This window comes from Hemitrygon akajei, chromosome 8, assembly GCF_048418815.1.
Source record: "Hemitrygon akajei chromosome 8, sHemAka1.3, whole genome shotgun sequence".
NCBI lineage: Eukaryota > Metazoa > Chordata > Chondrichthyes > Myliobatiformes > Dasyatidae > Hemitrygon > Hemitrygon akajei.
In genome coordinates, this window is record NC_133131.1 from 42,815,428 (window position 1) to 42,837,605 (window position 22,178).

Sequence of the window (22,178 nt, forward strand, 5' to 3'; positions counted from 1 at the left end):
TCCTCACAATCACTCACTTTGGAACATCCCGAAGGATTCCTTCACTTCTGCTCTTTTTTTTAACTAAAAAGGAATAGCTTTTTTTCTACATAAAACTTCAGCCTTCCACACTTGAAGCTGGTGCACCAGTCTCTTTAGAACTTGCAACAAAGTCTGGTGTGCATACAGCATCAGTAAGTTCATCAGCGACAACAGCTCGTATTTATTTAATGTTTCATAGTGCTACAAGTTTTATCAAACAAACGTTGATATTGATCCTCAAAAGGAGATGGAAAACACATAACCAAGTTTGACCAAAGTTGTATAAAATCTAAGGAAACTTAAGTAATGGAAAGAAAAGTGGAGAGGTGGTATGGTGTCAGTATGTGAGTTTGACGCTTAAGGTTATGACACCAGTGGTAGAGGAGTTAAATAAGGGGGTGATAAGATGCCAGAATTTTAAAAGCCCTGCTAACATTTTTAGAATTGGGGGATTTCTTAATTTGGGATGTGTGTAAATTAGTGAGATGATGGATGAATGGATGTGGATGCTGGAGCAGCACCAGTCGTGAACTCACCAGTGATTACTGCATTTACTCCTTGTACTCCTGAGATTCCTTTGGACCTACTCGCACACTTCCCTTGTGTAAAACTAATGATATTTGTTACAAACCTTGTGTGGTTTCTTGTGACTTATTCGTGTAATTACAATACCCACTGGCTGCTCCAAGTCGGGGAAGTTGATGAGCTCAGTCCAGACACTGTCCAGAAGGTTTTTCATTTTAGTGGATTATGTAACTGTAGCTTGAGGCCGTCGAAAAGAACTCTGCAAATATTTAGTGAGTATAGCGATTAACTTAAACTACTGTTGTTTATTGAGAGTTACTATGGAAGTATAATCCTTGGAATGAGTAAAGGTGTCTGCTCTCCTGAGTGGTTTCTTGTCACTTATTCATGCAATTATAGTACTTACTGGTTATTCCAAGTCAGGACCTTGTTAAAACCATTTATTGATTTTTGCATTTGTTAATAATGAGGCTGGTTAGTTACAAATCTTCTGTGTATTTCATCAGTAGCTGGGAAATAATCTATAATGATTACATTCATTGTTATGCATACGGTACCACAAAGTCATGAAGTTATAGTTCCACAGTGTAGAGTCAGGTCCTGCATCTTATCACATCCAGGCTGACCATCTTTCCTATTTACTAATCCCACATGCACAGATTCCACATCTCTTCAGGCCCTGCTTATTCAAGTACCAGTCCAGATACACCTTCAATGTTATTACTGCTTCTACCTCCACCACCTTTCTGACAGCTCATTCCAGATACCACCCACTCATTGTACTTTTCAAAATCAGAAGGTATCACCGGCCAAGGTTGTGGAAGTTGTCTTTGCGGTAGCAGTGCATTGCAATACGGGCTTCAGTAGCTCCTTCCTTACGGTAGCAATGAGAAGGGGGCATGACCTGGGTGATGGGGTAATGATGAGTGCTGCCTTTTTGAGGCATGGCTTCTTGAAGGTTCCTAGATGCTACGTAGGTTAGTGCCCACGACGGAGCTGACTGGGTTTACAACTCCCTGCAGCTTATTTTGATCCTGTGCAGTAGTGCCCCATCCCCTCCGCCCCTCATACCAGATGGTGAAGCAGCCAGTTAGAATGCTCTCCACGGTGCATCTAAAGAAATTTGCAAGTGGCTTTGGTGACATACCAAATCTCCAAATGAAATGTAACTGCTGCCGTGCCTTCTTTGCAACTGCTGGGTCCAAAATAGATCCTCAAGGATGTTAACACCAAGGATCTTGTAATTGCTAACTTGTTCCACGTCTGATCCCTGTGTGAGGACTGGTGTGTGTTCCCTCATCTTCTTTGGCCTTACTGAAGTTGAAAGGTCCCCTTTAAACCTCCTTCCACCATGCCTTGTAATTTACAAGATCTCTACTATGGGAAACACACTGGCTACCTCACATAATTTTATAACCTCTGTCATATCCCCTCTCGGCCTCTTTTACTCCAGGGAAAGTAAGACTAGCCTATTCAGTCTCCTCTGATAACTCAGGGAACATCCTTGAGTTTTTTCTGCATTTTGACCTGAACCTCAATATCCCTTGATAACTGAAGTTCCCTAATTTACTGACCTTACTCTTCACTCTAATAGGAACATACAGGCCCCAAACTTTTCCCAACTACATTTTGAAAGCCTCTTATTTACCTGATGTTCCTTTACCTGCAAATAGCCTTTCCAAGTCGACTTTTATCCGTTCCTGTTTGATCCACCAAAATTAGCCCCCCACCCCCAAATTTACAATTTAAACATATCCATAACTAACTTGAAACTGATAAAATCATGGTGACTGCTCCCAATAAGCATCCCTCCCCCCAGACAGATAAAGCACCTCCTCAGCCTCATTTCCCAGGAGGAAATGGACTGTAGCCCTTTCGCTAATGGAGCCATCTACATACTGCTTCAGAAAGCTTTCCTGGACACATTGACCAAATTCTGCCACATCTAATCTTTAACCTTAAGCAGATTAGGAAAGTTAAAATCACATTATTACAGAGCTATTATTCCTAACTTATCTGTTATTTTTCTACATATTTGTTTCTCGAATTCCTGTTGACTATTGGTGGCTTTTGTTATAATGCAGTTAAAGTGAACATCTCATTCTTATTCCCCATATGACCTCACTGGATGTTCCACCCAGGATATCCTCTTTAAGTTGTTCCTTTTTGCGCCTTGTGACAAATCAGGCAGCCATTTCTGCTGCATTTTGACTTTTTAAAAATGAGGCAAGTTGTTAGCTTGATGCTCAACCCAGCACGGATGGAAAGTGTGCAAGGAGCTGGCCGGATTTGAACTCGGGACCATTGGCCTCAAAGTCCGGTACTGATGCTACTACACCACTGGCTGATATTCTCTTTAAGTACTGCTGCGATTTTCTTTGCCCCCCCCCCCCCAAATCAATGTACAACTCCACCTCCTCTCTTTCCTTCTCCTCTGCCACACGGATGCATCGGTACGTTGAAACATTGAGCTTCCATCCTGCCCATCTCTCAGTCATGTTTCTTGTACAATACTACAATGCCATGTGCCAATCCATGCTCTGAGTTCATCTCCCTTACTTGTGAGGCCCCTTGCATTAAGGTTTAGCCTCTCAGACCTCCCATGCTCCTTGCTCTGCCCAGTGGAGGAGAGTTAGATTTATCTTGGAGTAGGTTAAAATGGGTGGCATAGCGTTGTGGGCTGAAGGGCTTGTAATATGTTCTACGTTCTTTAAATTGTTTCTCTTGAGGTGAAAGTCTGCCCTTGTTATTGTTTGTTGAGCCGAGGTTTTGACCCGGCAGTCACACATTAGTAATATATTTGCGGTTAAATGTTTTATGTATCTTTAGAGTTGCGCAGGACAGGGAAATGCAGTTTGGTTCACATTTGTCCGTGTCATCCAGCAAGGAGGAGAGCGTTCAGCTGGGGAGAGTTCTCGTGTGGCTCAGGGGATTCAGTGGAGTTATCCTGTAACCATTATGACTATACTGACGATCAGTTGTGTAGGATCACACTGCTTTGAGATGTGTGATTTCAAGAAGTGTGCGTATGTGTACACACATATCACCAGCGTGTGTTGTGAAATGTGTTAAATTAGTAGCAGCAGTTCAATGCAATACACCATATAGAGTCTTAGAAAGGTACAGTACAGAAACAGGCCTTTTGGCCCATCCAGTCTGTGCCAAACCATTTAAACGAAGGAATAATAATAATAATAATAATAATAAAAAATAAATAAATCAGTTACTGTTTACGTATATTGAATAGATCAAAAATTGTGCAAAAAACAAATAATATTAAAAAAGTGAGGTAGTGTTCATGGGTTCAATGTCCATATAGGAATCGGATGGCAGAGGGGAAGAAGCTGTTCTTGAATTGCTGAGTGTGTGCTTTCAGGCTTCTGTACCTCCTATGTGATGGTAACAGTGAGAAAAGTGCATTCCCTGGGTGCTATAGGTCCTTAATAATGGACGCTGCCTTTCTGAGACACTGAAGATGTCCTGGGTACTTTGTAGGCTAATGCCCAAGATTGAGCTGACTAGATTTACAACCTTCTGCAGCTTCTTTCGGTCTTGTGCCTCTCTATACCAGACAGTGATGCAGCCTGTCAGAATGCTTTCCATGGTACAACTACAGAAGTTTTTGAGTTTAACACATTAAACATTGAGTCAATCAAAGGACAAGTGGGTATCAAGGACCCCCTCCATTCAGGCCATGCTCTCTTTTCACTGCTGACGTCAGGAGGAAGGTACAGGAGCCTCAGGACCCACACCACCAAGTTCAGGAACAGTTATTACTCCTCAACCATCAGGAAAGAGGTACAGGAGCCTCAGGACCCACACCACCAGGTTTAGGAACAGTTATTACTCCTCAACCATCAAGAAGGAGGTACAGGAGCCTCAGGACCCACACCACCAGGTTCAGGAACAGTTACTCCTCATCCAACAGCTCTTGAACCAGAGGGGATAACTTCACTCATCCCATCACTGAACTGTTCACACAACCTTTCAAGGATTCTTCATCTTATGTTCTCAATATTTATTGCTCATTTATTTATTACTATATTTGTTTTTCTTTTGTATTTTCACAGTTTGTTGTCTTTTGCACATTGGTTGTTTTGACCATCCTGTTGGGTGTGGTCTTTTGCTGATTTTATTGTGTTCTTGGATTTATTGAGTATTCCTGCATAAAAATTAACCTCTGGGGTGTATATGGTGACACATACGTAGTTTGATAATAATTTACTTTAAACTTTGAACTATGAAGCCAGCTACTGGTTGTCAGGGGTGGAAGTGGATTTGAGGTTGCAGCTTCTTCAACCAGACTGTGGTATTGAAATGGTCCCAAAGGGGAAAGATTGGATACTGTAAATTGGATAATGCAAATGAAATGTGGTCTCCGGAAGTGGGCACAAGCCAAGGAAAACTTCAAGTGTAACAGATCATCAGAATGGGGTAAATAACAAAGTGGCAGACTCTACAGAGATGTGCTAAAAAGACTGTGAAGTAAATTATGAAGGCTGATTAAATTACCCAACCTAAATAAACAGACATAATGGAAACTAGCTGGTGCAAAAGAACCGTATGTCAGAAACCCTACCTAGTGCTAATGACAGCAGGATTAATGAAGGTGGTATTTATAATCCACATGCAAACAGCAAATGACTCAGTGGCACACTGAAAGGCGTCTTTTGATTGTTACTCTGGTGGGCACATTTGTGGAAATTGCACCTTTTCAAATGGTATGATCTCTGAATAAAAACTACTTATTGTGCACAGAGCAATTCACTGCACTGTGTCATCTTCTAACCCAGGAAACAAAAAGATTAAAAATAAGCTTGCTATTAAATCAATGTTTAATACCCGCTGAAGGAGAAGTTGAGATTTGTAGTTCAGCAGCGACGGTGGCGACTGCATTTTGTTTTACGGCATTGAATGTGGTTGAGATGGTTTGTTGCTAAGTCGGCCCATTCTTGGCACGGGACTCTGAGCATGGATGAGAGAGTTTAGACTTAGAGGAACTTGTTTTTGGCAGTGTCAGAATCAGTATCAAGTTTAATATCACCAGCATATGTTGTGAAATCGGTGAACTTTGCGGCCGCAGTACATTGTAATGCGTGATAATATAGGGGGGAAAATGAATTACAGTAAATATATGTATATATTTAAATTAAATAAGTAGCGCAGAAACAAAAATTTAAAAAATTAAGTAGTGAGGTAGTGTTCATGGGTTCAATGTCCATTCAGAAATCAGCTGGCAGAGGGGAAGAATCATTCAGTGTGTCTTCAGGCTCCTGTACCTCCTTAGTAGCAATGAGAAGAGGGCGTGTCCTGGGTGGTGGAGGTCCTTAATGGTGGACGCTGTCTTTCTGAGGTACCACTGCTTGAAGATGACCTGGATACTACAGAGGCTAGTGCCCATGTTGGAGCTGGCTAAATCTACAACTCCCTGCAGTTCTCTTCGATCCTGTGCGGTAGCACATCACTGCAACCCCACTCTCCACCCATACCAGACGGTGATGCAGCCAGTTAGAATCCCTTCTACGGTTCGTCTGCAGAAATGTGCAAGTGTTTTAGGTGACTTGACAGCTTTTGTGCTCACTACCCTTCGACTCTGTATACTTCAGGAGCTCTTCATAACAATATCCTGCCTGGAAGGTGATCACCTGATGTTCTTGTCATGTGCTGCTACTGGCCTGACTGCTGGCCTCATGAGCAGGTACATCCAGTTCACATTCTGCAGCGTTTCTGAACTGGCGTCTTGCCTTGCTTCCTCAATTCCATTAGTCTTGTGTGACAGCTGGATACAAATGGTTTCTTCTTTTATTCACTTTGTTGCTACATGTTCTCCATGGCTTACATGCAATGAGTAGGTATTAGCTCTGTAGATGTTTGTATTTGCTTTTTACTTTAATACTTCAATCACAGAATCCTTCGCTGGCTTGCCCTAAGCCTGTACTCATGTTACCAGTCCTACTTGCGATTGTCAGTGCCAATTTTAACAGAGAAATGGCAAATATCCAAATAGTATTTAGTTTTTAAATGCAACATGTTTTAGTCTGAAACACTCAACTAACTCTACTTGACTTGTGGGAATAGTTCTGGAATAGGATTAACCCATTACGATTTAAGATATGTTTCCAGTTTTCTTCATTCTTCTTAGAATGACATCAATTTGTCCTCCAGAAATGGCTGTTTTAGTCGTTTATATGTGCTTGTTTATGCCTGGCTCTTTAGCTTTGTAAATCCAGACATATTTTATACATGAGCATTTATAAAGCTTTGAAGAGAGTAATCTCTTTGTTATTAAGGAAGGGACCCATAACAAACTTCGCACACATTTTTGCTATTTTTTGCTTTTTACGGCAGTGGCAGGCATACATAATTTTCCTGTTGAAGCTGAAGTGGTGATGGTGCAGGAGCTTGAGATCTATATCATGAAACAATGTGTGGGTCTGAATTCCCCCCCTCCACTGTTGGAGCCAGAATACTGGCTCTTTTAAAATGGGTTTGATGTTTGCTAAGTAGCTAATAGAGCAATTTAATGTGGGTGTGGGAGTGAATCTAGTCCAGGATGATACAAAGAGTTCTGCTTTACTTGAGAGATGATATAATATTGAATGTTAAATTAGCCTCAGTGGCTTGCTGGCTTGGGTATCGAACTGCTCAGTGTGGTTGGTCCCGTTCAGCAGCATCACATGGCAGATGCTTTGGGAAAATGTTAAATGGGACTCATTTAGGGACTCAGCAGGATGTGCTGTGTACTGGTTGTTAATCTTGTTTGAAGAGATCTTGTCTCCGCTACCCAAATACACTTCTCAGCTCTTCGAAGGTTGTGAAACTGGTCTCACTGTTCAAAGTAACAGCATATGTCCTCACGTGATGCTGAGGTGCATCTTGGGATGCGCTGGGACACATCAGCTGGGGTCATCGGGTGTTCCAGGTCTTCCAACATCGGACATTCTCGCCCAGGTGACCCAGCCAGGGTTGATCAGGCCTGGCTTGTGTCCCAGCAGCACAGGTCTGTGGGTCACACCTCTTGCTCTACAGCCGCCGTGAGGCTCACTCAGCAGCCTCTGTGATGGTGCTGCTGACTGTTTTCTTTGAAGCCCCCGTAATGCCAAGGAGAGGGTAGGTTCTGTACAGTGACAAGACCAGCAATACCTCTACACCTCACTTCTATGGGCTTGCATCATGCCCTCCACCCCTGTCTCCGGCACTGCATTACCTGCTCCTGGTGTCTGGCTTTCTTACATTCAAACGCATCCTCAATCTGGTCTTCCTAAGGAACTGTCAGTACTACTATGACCACCTGCCTCAAGGTTTCTATCAAAATCACCATGTTGGGTCTTGGGGGGAAGATAATGCGATGAAGTCAGTTGCTTGCCAAAGTTGACTCTCAGTTGGTAGTCGGGCGACAAGGTGAGCATGCCTGCTGGTGATCTGAGTGGGGCTGTGGTTAGTTTCCTGCCTTGACAAAGGCTGTGGGCCTTCTGGGCTGCGGGATGGTGCCATAGTTGATTTTTATGCCGAGTTTCAAATATCCTGCACATTTACCACAAAGCATGCAATAAAAACTGAGCAATTTTGAATGAAACCTTGTACTTTCGTATCACTTTTATAGTATAAACAGAATGAGTAGTGAGACAGTACTGATGAAATGGGCCCCACACACTATTAAACCTCAGTCAGGGACTCAGTACCTCTAGGCCGAGACTCCACAGTGGGGGTGCTGTACTGTTTGATGGTAAACCAATTAATCTCCTGCTCCCCCTCAGTCTAAGCAGAAAAATCCACACTGCTCTTCTGAAGAGCAGGTGTATTCTCCTGATGTACCGCTATTTCACCCACAATGGCATCCTTGGAGCAGATTGTGTGGTTATCACATCATTATATGCGGAACCTGCTGTTTACAAATTGGCTGCCACATTCTCTAGATTAAATAACCACACAACAAAATAACATAATTAGTTTCAAAGCATTGTGCCCTGGGGACCAGAGGCGTGTCAGGGGGAAGTAAATTCATATTATGTAGGACATTACTGTTGAAATAAATACTGTATCCAGTAACCTATGCAAGTACGGTAAAAGGTTCTTTTAATCTCACTTCATTAGAGGAAGCTTTAGAGAGTAGGCAGAAGAGATTTACTAGGATGCCCTCCGGACCAGGGAGTATGTCTAGTTACGAAGAGGTTGAGTGAGCTAGGGCTTTTCTCTTTGGAAGGAGGGGGTTATAGATGTGTATGAGATGATAAAAGGCATCATTCTAGTGGGCAGCCAAAGATCTTTCCAGGGGTGGTGGTAGAGGCAGAGATATTGGGAGCATTTAAGAAACTTTTAAATAGGCATATGGATAATTAGAAAAATGTAGGGCTATGTAGGAGGCAAAGGTTAGACTGGTCTTGGAGTAGGTTAAAAAATAAGCACAGCATTATGGGCCGAATGGCCTGTACTGTGCTGTTGTTTTCTATGTACTTTTATTTATTGAGATACAGCTCAAAATAGACCCTTCCAGCCACACAGCAATCCTCTGATTTAATCCTAGCTTAATCACGGAACAACGTACAATGACTGCTTAATCTACTAACCCGTGTGTCTGTGGGAGGAACTCGGAGGAAACCCACATGGTCACGGGGAGAATGTGCAAACTCCTTTCAGGCAGCGATGGGAATTGAACCTGGGTCCGCCGGTACTGTAAAGCGTTGTGCTAACCACTACGCTACCATGCTGCCCTATCTTTGTCTTGCTGTAAATCATGGCAGTTCACTGCCCTTTTTGTCCAGGGTTACAGTAATAAAAAAACAAACAATAAAAGTTTGAGCAGTGCTGCAATGCGCAGTGGGATTGTGCTAACTGTAATGTGTAGGTTTTTAATTCCTCACTTCAGTCCTGTGAGCAGGAATAATAGATATGTAGACAACTGGCTAAGTCAACTGGAGTGCAAGGAACATTCAGGGACAGCCATTCCAGTAAAGCATTAGTTCCTTCCTATTCAACAAGAGCCCTTTGACCTGGCGTGGAGCTCAGTTGTAAAACGTCCTTCATTTTGAAGGTATTGGCAGCAGAACCAGCAGTGCCAGGTGCAAGTGCTCTCAAATATCCTGAGACAGGGATGGGCAACATGTGAATTAGGGAGATATGGGACAAAGTGAATTCTGTGAACCATGAGATGGTGAATGGGTTGAGATCAAGAAAGAAGCCTACCTTCCATCACAAATCTGTAAAGGGACAATGGTGGAGGTGTGACTCATTATTGAGAGAAAGGGAAGGCCTGACGTACTTAAAGCTTTTCTCAAAGGTTTTCCCAAGTGGGACAGTCTGTTAGAATATTTGTCAGAGGGAATGTTGGAGGTGGATATGATTACAATGTTTGAAAGACAAGTTCAAGGATAGGAAAGGAGGGATACGGGCCAAGTACAGGCAAATGGGACTACCTGAGGAAAGCACCTTGATCATCACAGATGAATTGGAACTGAAGAACCTGTTTTTGTACTGCAGAGTTCTATGTCTATCCCTAATTCTATTTTGCAGAAAAATGGAACTTGTACATAAAAGAAACAGAAGACATCAATATCCTGAGGGAGTGTGTGCAGATCCTCTTCAACAGCAGATATGGTGAGTCATTGCATCCAGCTTCTGTCATACTTGCTCTAACTCGACATACACAAGTGCTTGTAACTTACGTAAACCAAAAGCAATGGCAGTGGAACACACACAATACACTCACAATGCTGGAGAGCACGTCTGGCAGCACCTATGGCAGGGGTACCCAGTGGACCCCTTGCTTACTGGTATTGGTTCATGGCCATAAAAAGGGTTAGGAACCCCTGATCTATGGAGAGAAATGAACAGTCGACATTTGACCCTTCATCAGCTCCCCAGCATCTTGTGTGTGTTGCTTGAGGTTACCACTATCTGCAGATCTTGTGTCTCCACAATGCCAATGGAATTGGTGATGTTGTCAGTGAAAGTTGATTTGGGCATCTTTTTTATGTTTTGTAACTTCAAAACATGAAATTAATTCAAATGAAATTCATGGGAGTCCAAAAATATGGGTGTAGTTTGAGTTTACTTTAAGCGAGGCATCACGATAATGTATGCAATTAATGTAATTCAACATATAGCCCATAATGAATTATTTAAACAAATAGGAAAACTTAATCAATATATAATATATACACACACACACACACACACACACACACACACACACACACACACACACACACACACACACACACACACACACACACACACACACACACACACACACACACACACACGCAATGTTACTCAAATATTGAAATATCAAGTATAAAACACTGTTGACAAACCATAAACATGAGAAAGTCTGCAGATGCTGGAAATCGAAAGCAACACCCTCTAGCATTTTGTACGTGTTCCTTTAGGCAAATGCCGCCTTAAAGAGCACAAGACCCCAGCAATTCTGGGTTCTTCGCTCTTTTGCTTTTAAAAGTTTCACACTGTTTTCCCATATCAGCTCCAAGAATGTTTGTCCTGCAGCTGACTGATTCAAAGTTGGAATTTCTTTCTAACAAGCCAGCTGCTGCAAGTTCAAAGCTGCCTATAATTTTGTCAGGCCATTGCTACTAAACTGAATAGAAACTGTGATTAAAGTGAATAATATGCTCTGGAAATGGACGATGGAAACTGATTCACACTGCATTTTCTACCCACTAAACATTTAACAAAAGGCTCTAAGTGGCTAGAACTCACTCTATGAAATATAGTAGCAATCCCTGTGTGTAAATATGCAAAATTAGTGACATAAAAGAATATGACTTTATATAAAAGATATTTGTCCCATTGACGTAAGGAAGGAAGTACCATGTTAATCACTGTATAATGATGGAGCAGGTGGATGCATTAGCCAAATATGCAGGATAAGTCGTAGGTTTATTATTGACTGTTTCCCCTAAGCTACGCGGGAGCGTGGCCGCACAGTAACTGAGCCTGTGGTGCCCTGCAGCTGAAACTTTCTTTTATTTAATGTTAAGGTGCCACTCTGTTTTCAAGCCATGTAGAAATTTGGTCTGTTCAGCTGTAACAAAGATTAGAGGGGACACTGGTACCGAGATACAGTGGGAAAAACTTTGTTTTGCCTGCCATCCATAGAGATAATTTCACATCAGTACATCAAGGTAGTGTAAGCGAAAGCCAATAACAATGCAGAATATACCTGCACTTACAGAGAAAGTTCAGAGCATGCAGACAGTAGGGTGTGAGGCAATGACGAGGAAAACGGAGAGGTCTCGAATCCATCTTGTCAGACTGTTATAATAGCAGGGCAGAAGCTGTCTTTGATCCTTGTTAAGTGTGCTTTCAGGTGTTTGTATTTTCTGCCCACTGTGAGAGGGAGGAGAGAGAATGTCTGGGGTGAGTGGGGTCATTGACTAAGCTGGCCTCTTTACTGAGGCGGCGAGAAGTGCAGACTGAATCTATGGAGAGGAGGCTGGTTTTCACGATGTGCTGAGCTGTGTCCACAACTCTCTGCCATTTCTAGCAAACACGGGAAGAACAGGAAGTTGCCATACCACGTTATGATACATCCAGCTAGGATTATATCTAAGGTATATCAGTAAAAGTTGTTGAAAGTCGACAGAATCAGGCAGTATCCATGGAGGGAACAAACAAGAGTCAATACGCTGGGTCTTTTCCCCACAGGGTGCGAGATGTCACAGGGCCAGATTGACCTCACACTCTGGAACTGAGTAGCTTTCTGGGAGGAGACAACGCAGTTTATGCTAATTCACGGACCTCTTTCAAATGAATGTGATTGTTCATCTTGGGCCAACCAATGGCGGTTGTGTACGGAGTGTATCCTGGCCCACAGAGACTCAATTTGAGTTTATTGTCATGTGCACAAGCACCTTGAGGCACAATACAAAACTAGCAGCAGCAGTATCAGCACCACAGGTGCATACAGTGCCTTGAAAAAGTATTCAGCCCCCACAACTAGTTCCACATTTTACTGTCTTGTTTTCTACATTTAACATATATTGAAGTAGAATTTTTTGGAGCCATCTGCATCAAGTCAAATCAAAAGAAAAACAGCAAATCCTGTCAACAATTTACCGGTACTAAAAATCATAAAACAAAATTGTAAGCTTGAAGAAGTATTTATCCCTTTTGTAATTACTTAACTAACTTTCCTTAGGTGCAATATATTACCTTAGCAACTCACCCAATTTTTTGATGTAGAAAATTGGAGGATCACCGGTTTTCAATGAATTCATAAGAATGAATACGCCGTCTCTCTGTAAGGTCCAACAATACGGTAGATTTTCAACAGACCAAGCCAAAATGAAGACAAAAGAACATTCAAGACAAGTCAGAGAAATGATTCTAGAGAAGCACAAATCTGGGGATGGGTACAAGACCACCTCAAAGGTACTGAACGTACTTCAGAACTCAGTGCAGTCCATCATGGAAAAAAAAATGAAACCATAGCCACACAGCTTGGGTCAGGCTGCCCCTCTAAATGTACTCACCAGAGAAGAATGATACTTGTAAGAAAGCCCATAAGACATAGGAGCAAAATTAGGTCATTAAGCCCATCGATTCTGCTCCGCCATTCCATCATGGCTGATTCCCGATCCCACTCAACCACATACACCTGCCTTCTCGTCATATCCTTTGATGCCCTGACCAATTAGGAAACGATCAACTTCGGCCTAAAATATACACAAGGACTTGGCCCCCACCGGAGTCGGTGGCAAGGCATTCCACAGATTCATTACTCTCTGGCTAAAAAATTCCTCCTTACCTCTGTTCTAAAGGGTCGCCCCTCATGGATGCCCCCACCATAGGAAAGGTCCTCTCCTACTGTGGCTACTGTGTGTAAATCTTGGTCGATCGCATTGTGCAAAGCTAATAGAGACTTATCCAACAGTCTCTCTGACTGTTACAGAAGTCAGTGGCTGCGACTGTAGATGAAGTTCATGGCTCCACAATCTCATAGTCCTTGCATAAAAAGGGTATTTATGGAAGAGTGGCAAGGAAGAAGCCCTGTTTTTTTTTGAAAAAGCATATCCTTGCCCTTAAAGACTTTGCAAAACATCACTTAGATACTATAAAGATGTGCAAGAAGGTCTTGTGATTTAGTGGGACTGAAATGGAACTTTTTAGCCTCTATACAAAGCAGTATGTGTAGTATAAATCTAATATTGCACATCAGCCAGGTAACACTATCTCTACTATAAAGTATGGTGGAGGTAGCATCATGATATGGGGATGCTTTTCAACAGCAGGGACTGAAAATCTGGTCAGGTTTGATGGGAAGATGGATGCTGCTAAATATTAGAGATTCTGGATAAAAACCTGCTAGTCTCTGCCAGAACGCTTAAACTGGGGAAGAAGTTAATCTTTCAGTAGGACAGTGACCTAAAGCGTGTTGCCAGAGCATCCGTGGAGTGGCTGCAAATGAGGAAAATCAATGTCCTTGAGTCCTGATCTTAAACTAATCAAACATCACTGGCAAGACCGCAAGATTGCTGTCCATCTCCACTCCCCAACTAACTGGCACAGCTTGAGCAATTTTGCAAGGGGGAGTGGGCAAATCTTGGCCCATCGCATTGTGCAAAGCTAATAGAGACTTATTCAAAAAGTGTACTGGCTGTAATAGCTGTGAGAGGTGGTTCAACTAAATACTAAGCAAAGGTGGGGAGGAATACTTCTGAACTGCTGACATTGCAATTTTTGGATTTTTAGTTTTTCATGCTTTACAATTTTACCTGCATTTTTGGGCTCGACTGTGAAAAAGGGAGCATGTGATTCACAAATAAAATTCTCAGCTAAATTGATCAAAATCAGTGGTTGATACTCATTTAGGGAATGAATACTTTTACAAGGTACTGTGGATGCAAGCACACAGAATAGAAACTCTTTATCAACTACGTGCTCTCCCACAGTTTTCTGTCCATTAACCAAGCTTCAAACTATGCCACATATTGCCTCCAATCCTAAGTGCTTGAAAAGTGATTGTGTAGAGGGCTATTAAAGGCTTTTATAAACTCTGTGCATCATATCCGCTGGTTCACCCTCATTTAATCTACTAATTACAACTTCAAATAAATGCTTAACAGCTTTGTCAAACATGATTTCTATTTCATAGATCTATGTTAACTCCACCTAGTTTTATTATTACTTCAGTAAATTGCTACCAATTCGGTGGCATTTTCTGCTGCATTTTCCTTACTAGTGACATCAGGTTAACTGATCTACCATTCCATCCAGCTTCCTTTGATCTTCCAAATGGTGGGGCTCATTCTACAATCCACCGACTTATAAAAAATAGCAACCGATCACCTCCACATGCACTTCCTCCGAAGCCCTAGGCGGCAAATCATCAGGTCCCCTTAATTTCTCTGATTAAAATACTTTTCTAATATTGCTGATTTCTTTCAGTTTCCTAACCTGAGTAGACCTGTTGTTCTCCACCATTTTAGGAGATGTTTTTGTGTCCTCTTCCATGAAGACGGGTGCAAAGTATTTGTGCCACTTACGTATTTCCTGATACAACTGCTCCTTTCTGTCTGTAAAGACTCAAATTTACATTTCTGATCATTTTCTTGTCATTTCCACATTTCTGATTAAGATCAGAGTGCAGAGACAGAGGGTGGAAGGTCTCATGCTATCCATTCAAAGTAGGTTGCCATGGCTTTATTGCGTTCACTTTCCAGAAGTGGCTGCGTGACCTTGGCTTTACTAGAAGAGAGATCAAGTCAACCAGCAGGGCTGTAGCTGAGGCAGCAGAGGCAGGATCATCATGGGTGTGGACCAAGTACGTCCAGAGGGGCAGATAATCGGACAGTGTATCCATCTTTTGTAAACCCTTCAGTAGTTGTATAGATACCTGAAGAGTAGACTATCTGTTGGATGGAAGCGACCAACAACTCTGATAGAGGCAGATGCCACGTTGTTAAGCTCATCAGTGGGAGGTGGTGCTTTAGCACTGCTGGCCCATCACCTCGAGGGAGTCTTGATCATAAGCGGGCCGAAACTCCTGAAGACAGGTGGCAGATCAACTGATGATAGCACAGGACATTTAACACCTTAGTCCACGTGTATTTTCAATTCTTAATTCAATTCTCATCATTTCCACATTTCTGAAGAATAAATTGCAGTCTATTTTGTTTCATAAATGATTACTCCCATATTTCTACCTTTCCTTTTCTTATTGTCATTATATTGTTTATTTTTAAAATTTTGTTTGCTTAATTCTGAACTTGCAAAGTTCTAAATATTTTCTTTTATTATCTATTTCTACTCGTGCATTGTCTTGTTAGCTATATATGGTAAAGTTTTCCAGTTTGATTTTCACATTTTAATTAATACATAACTTGGGCATCATTCCTGAAGAAGATAGCAGAGTTTGTTATCGTAATGTCAGTTATAATCGATACCTGTACCCGTCTGAAAGCTCGAAAAGAGTGTATTCATAATACATAACTTTAGAAAACTATATACTAATTCTTTCAATGTTGATCTCTATCTACAATAGCCAACTCACAGTTTATATCTTTGTTGTTTTGTTTCATATTTAATACCTTGACTTCAAAGTGAACTGAGTCACATTCAGTCATACAACAAGCTTGTATCATATGTTGTGATTAATCCACTGTGAAAGCTCTCAGATTCTAGATTATCAATTATTTGTCACTGCACAAAGCTAGGTGTGAAATAATTTCCATATTTGATACTGATAATGAAAATCTTCTTGTATTGACTTCTTGAATTCATCGTCTACACTATATCTTACTAATTTGGCTCACCTAGTCCAAATTAAAGGAAGTTTAAACACACTCATAATTATTGTTTTTTTTTCTCACATACACTTCAAGTTTCTGAATGTACCACAGATGTTTGGAAACATTTGGTCAATTTCCAATCTTCCTGCTCCTTGTAGTTTCTTAACTCCACACAAAATAATTCCACTTATTGATTTCTGCAGCCTAGTTTGCCACATTTTTCCATCTTTTTAAAACTTCTTTGTTGTCCTTTGGAAGGACTTGGCTGTCATTTCTCCTTTTTCATTTTGGCCATCTTTTAATATTTAATTATCCCATTTATTATCAAATTAATATTGAATTAAATATTTAATTCTCAAACTTGCTAAACATTGTGGTACTACACTAGGTGTTAGATTATGTCCATTTAATTCAAAGGACATTTATTGTCAATGTATGGATCTATTTCTTTTAGAGCAATGACAGCTCCCCCTCCAACACTACATGGTGATCTGTTGTCTGCGCATGCACATGGTTCTCTCTTGCTCTCGTTGCAATGTGAATACCCCAGTTAGAGCCATCTCCCGCATGCGTGCTTCTATTATAATACATATGTAGTTGTGCACAGACACAGCAAATTGGCGACAAGTACAAACCTGAATGTCACCAACTACACTGATAGTTATGGGACGAAACAGTGAGAGTTAAACAGTACGAGAAGGCCGTCACAGACACCACCAAAGCAATGCATGATTAACAGTGAAAGATGCACTGAATTTAAAGTTAAAATAACATGGCAAGTTGGGGAAGGTGACAAATTTGATAGCGCTAATGAAGGCTGGGAGTTGTATCTCAAGAGGGTTGAACCGTATTGTAACGGGAACAGCAAGGAGGAACAAAAGAAAGCCCCTACACTTCTTGGCTTAATGGGCCCATGAACATTCGGTCCCTTACACAACTTAATAATCCCTGCAGAGCCAGCAAGCAAGGCAGTCAACAATTTTACAGAAATCACTTCAGCCCTGAACCACTGGTAATAGCTGAGAGATTTAGATTTTGCAAAAGGAACCAGTCAAAAGATGAAAAGCTTTCTGCATACATTGCGGAATGACGCAGACTATCCCAGTACTGTGATTTAAGAGGTGGGCTTTCTGAAGCATTGAGGGACGGGCTTGTATGTGGCATGCATAGTCAAAACACTCAAAAGAGGCTATTATCTGGAAGAAACCTAACCCTAGAATGGACATTGACCATTGTTAGAGACTGCAGCTAAGGTTGTAGCAGAATTAAAGAAAAGGAGGTTAGAATGTGAAATGGACAAAAGTATCTGAATGGTGCAAAAAGCCAAAGATGGTATCGATGTGGCAAATGCTCCCACGATGCAACTGACTATTTTCAAAGAAAAGGTCTGCAGAGAGTGTCGCAGACAAGGTCACACAGAGAGAGTGAGCAAGGCAGACAAAAAGCACAACCCAGTCAAAAGTCTCAAACACAAAACTAAGCAAATGCATAAAGTTACTGAATGTAAAACAGAATTAGACAACATAGAGTCTGAAAAGGTGAACTGTCATACCTAGAACTGCATAATATAACTGAAGCAGATCACAAAATCTTCTGGGTCACAATATATATATGTCTGGTGTAAAACTGAAAATGCAGCTGAATACAGGGTCAGCTTTGTCCGTAATTCCAGAGGCTGACTACAATGGACTGTTTTCTAAGATATCATTAGAGAAGACCTCAGTGATGCTAAAGACACACAGGCGATAAAAGTGTCTTCCGAAGGCAAGCTGAAAGTAAGTGTGACGTATGGAGGCCAAACATAATAGTTGGAGCTTTAGGTATAGAAAAGTGGGGGCCAGCACTTTTCGGATGTGAATGGTTGAGAAAAGTCCAACTAGACTGGCGGTTAATCAAAGCTGTCAGTGCGACATCAACAGGCAACTGCAGCCCAAATGGTAGCGCTAACCAGAGGCTGTCCCAGCTCCTTAATGCTAATCAGAAGATGTTTGAGAAGGGAATGGATAAACAGATCGAAGACTTGGCCAAAAGCTGTACAGGATGCCAAGAAATTCAAAATGCACCCCCAAAGGCACCATTACTCCCATGGGAGTGGCCGTCTTCACCATGGCAAAGCGTACATATTAACCTTGCTGAGTCATTCATGTATTCCATGTTTCTAATTGCTAAAGATGCTCATTCAAAGTGGCCGGAGGTTATACTATTGAACTCAACCACCTCAGCAAATACGGTCTCCGCCCTGAGGACTACCTTCGCCAGAAGCGCTTGCCCAACTTTCAAGAAGTCAATTAAAATGATGGACGGGGGGGACATTTCTCTACAGCACAAGGTGGACGACTTCCTTTTTGTGTATCAGAACTCTGTTCATGTGATGACATATCAAACACCTCAATGCTGTTCATGAACAGGAACCTGAGATCTCACATAGACCTCCTGAAACCAGATCTACAAAGGAAGTACGGAATAAACTATCCAGCCAGTTGCCGTGCAAAGCAGCAAGGAGCTTCAAGATTGGACAGGAAGTCCTAGCTTGTGATTACCAAGAGGACAAGTGGACACTCGGTGGGATAGCTACAAGAAGTGGACCAGATACTGGATGCTCAACTGAAGAACACGCCTGAGTCGACTGCATCCAACACGACGGACACATTACTGACACTGGACTGACCTCTCAGTGATGATGTCACTGACAGTAAGTAATGTGACCCCGGAAACCGAGGATGTTGTCTTAGACAAGACGCTCAGCAAATCTGATGCCACTCCACAGGTCCAGAGGCCCTGTCCTGAAAGAAACGGAGCGACACACAAGACTGAACCTCTAGAACTGTGAAGTTAGTTATGGACTGTTATTATGAAAGCATGTTTATTTGGAAAATGGGTTTATGAAAGGGAAAATGAATGATTTGTACATATACAGTTTTATTTCGCATTAATCTAAAGGGGGGGAATTGTAATGTTTGGATCTATTTCTTTTAGAGCAATGACCCCTCCCTTAGCACTATGTATTGATCTGTTGTCTGCGCATGCACATTGTTCTCACTGTCACTCTCAATGCAGTGTGAAAACACCAGTTAAAGCCATCTCCTGTGTGTGTGCTTTTATTTAATATCTGTGTAGTTGCGCACAGACACAAGAGTATGTATGCAGTGAACAGCCCTGAGATTTGTCTCCCCACTGACAGCTACAAAACAAAGAAACCATGGAACCTGTTCAAAGAAAAAAAACACTGAACACCCAATGTGCAATGAAATAAAGAACAAATTGTGCAAACAGTAAAGAAAGGAATGGAAAAACACAGAATATAAAACATCAAACCACTGAAATCATCAACGCAGTCTAGGAGTGTACAGTGTCATTCATTGACTGCAGGCCACAGAGCCCGTCCACTCTGATCAAAATCGCACAAACTAATAATGAGAGAGGAGGAACCAGAAACCAGAAATACATCATAGCGTGAACTACAGAGTCCAGCCCATAAACTGCATCCACTAAACCTTGCCCAAGACCCAGTACGCTGGTACCGCCCTTGTGCTTATTAATTTAATGATCATCTAATGAATGGTGTCTCTATCCCGATGAAGAGTCTTCAGTGTTTGTTTCATTTAGAGATGCAGCAGGACAGCAGGCTTTTCAGCCCCAACAAGCCCACACCACCCATTTACACCAATGTGACCAATTAGCCCGTACGTGTTGGGACTGTGGGGATGTAGAAGCTCCTTACAGATGTGGCAGTATTGAACCAGGGTTGCTGGTGCTGTAATAACATTGTACTAACCACTAAGCTTGTCTTAAACTATTGTGCCAGCTGACACTCATTGGAGGCATGTATGCTCCCTCCCTTCCCAGAAGAGTCTGGTTATCATTACTAATTTTATTTATGTAAGGATGGACTTATTTATTTCAAGATACGGTGGTGAACAGGCCCTTCTGACCCAAAGAGCCACACCGCTCACCAATCTACCTATTTAACGCTAGCCTAAGTCGCAGGACAATTAACCTACTAACCTGTACATCTTTGGACTGTGGGAGGAAAGCAGAGCACCCAGAGGAAACCCATGCATTCATGGGGAGGACGTATGAACTCCTATCGGAAAGCATTGGAATTTAAGCTCTGACATGCCAAACTGTGATAGTGTTGCGTTAACCTCCACACTACCATGATGCCCCATTTTCTGCCCTGTATCATCACCTTATAATCCTTATAATTTCTAAATTTTGCCCTCCCTTATCCTTGCTTTTATTTGCCCCACCACTCCTCCACCAACTACTTAGTTTAAAGCCTTATGAGTCGATGAGACTTGAAGAACTAGAGGGCTATGCACTAGGGAAATTCTAGGCAGTCTTTGGAGTGGGTTACATGGTCGGCATAACATTGTGGGCTGAAGGGCCTGTAATTTTCTGTAAATTTCTACATTCTATGTTCTAAGACATTTGGCCCATTGAGTCTACTCTGCCATTCCATCATGGTGATTTATTTCCCCTCAAACCCCATTTTCCTACAATCTCCCTATAACTTCTGATGCCCTTTACTAATTAAGTACCTTTCGACTTTGGCTTCAAACGCACCAAATGAATTGGCTTCCACAGCCATCTGTGGCAATGAATTCCACAGATTCACCACCCTCTGGCTAAAGGAATTCCTCCTCCTCTCTGTTCTAATTAGATGTCCTTCTATTCAGAAGCTGTGCCCTCTGAACCTGGACTCTCACGCTATCTAGGATTTCCAAAATTTGGTGTGTTTCAATGAGACTTCCCCATCATTTTATTAAGCTCCAGTGAGTACAGGCCCAGATCCATCAAACACTCCTCCCACATTAACCATTTCATTTCCCAGGATCATTCTTGTGAAATTCATCCCTCTTGAATGGCAGCACATTATTTTTTAGATGTGGAGCCCAAAACTGCTCTCAATACTCCAAGTACAGTCTGATCAGTGCTTGATAAAACCCCAGCATTATGTCCTTGCTTTTGTATTCTAGTTCTCTTGAAATGAATGCTAACATTGTATTTGCCCTCCTTACTGTGGACTCAACCTGGAGAATAACCATTAAAGAATCCTGCACTAGGATTCCCAAGTCTTTATTGCTTTTACCAGAGTTCATGACCATACACTTCACTACGCTGTATTCCATTTGCCTCTTCTTTGCCCGTTCTCCAAACCTACCCAAGTCCTTCCACAGGCTCCCTGCTTCCTCAGCACTACCTGTCCCTTGCCCTATCTCTGTATCGTCTGCAAACTTGGTCACAAAGCCACCAATTCCGTCATCCTAATCATATAATGTGAAAAGTTGCAGATGCTATTTTAAGCTCCCTAATCTTATCCGGTTCTTTATATTTGTCCTTAGTGGGCTCGACCACAAGCTGCTCTAAAAAGCCATCTTGTAAGCATTCTTCAAATTCCTTCTCTTGGAATCCAGCACCAACCTGATTTTCACAAGCTACTTGCATATTGAAATTCCCCATGACCATCATTATATGCCTTTTCTATCTTCCATTATAATGTGTATCCCACATCCTGGCTACTAATTGGGGGCCTGTATATAACTCCCATCACTGTCTTTTTTACCCTTGCAATTTCTTAACTCTACCCACAAGGATTCTACATCTTCTGATCCTATGTTACTACTTTAAAAAGGATATTATTTTGTTCATTTTTACTAACAAAGCTTCTCCACCCCTCTGCCCACCTACCTACCCCTTCGATGTGATGTGTATCCTTCGATGTTAAGCTCCAAACTCTGATTCTCTTTCAGCCATGACTCATTGATGCCTGCAACATCATACCTGCCAATTTCCAACTGCACTACATGATCATCTACCTTATTGTGTGTGTTTATATATAACAGTTTCAGTCCTGCAGTCACCACTCTCTTTTTCAGTTTT

At 41.8% G+C, this 22,178-nt stretch overlaps 1 protein-coding gene across 7 annotated transcripts in view; it reads left to right on the forward strand.

Annotated features, from left to right (window-relative positions):
- Window positions 1–22,178, forward strand: part of gtf2ird1 (GTF2I repeat domain containing 1) — a 206,451-nt gene that overhangs the window by 86,581 nt on the left and 97,692 nt on the right. For all 7 annotated transcript variants that reach the window (XM_073053720.1, XM_073053716.1, XM_073053722.1 and 4 more), the window contains one exon: window positions 10,057–10,140. In XM_073053720.1, coding sequence (XP_072909821.1) covers window positions 10,057–10,140 — 84 coding nt within the window. The remainder of the gene's footprint in view (window positions 1–10,056; window positions 10,141–22,178) is intronic.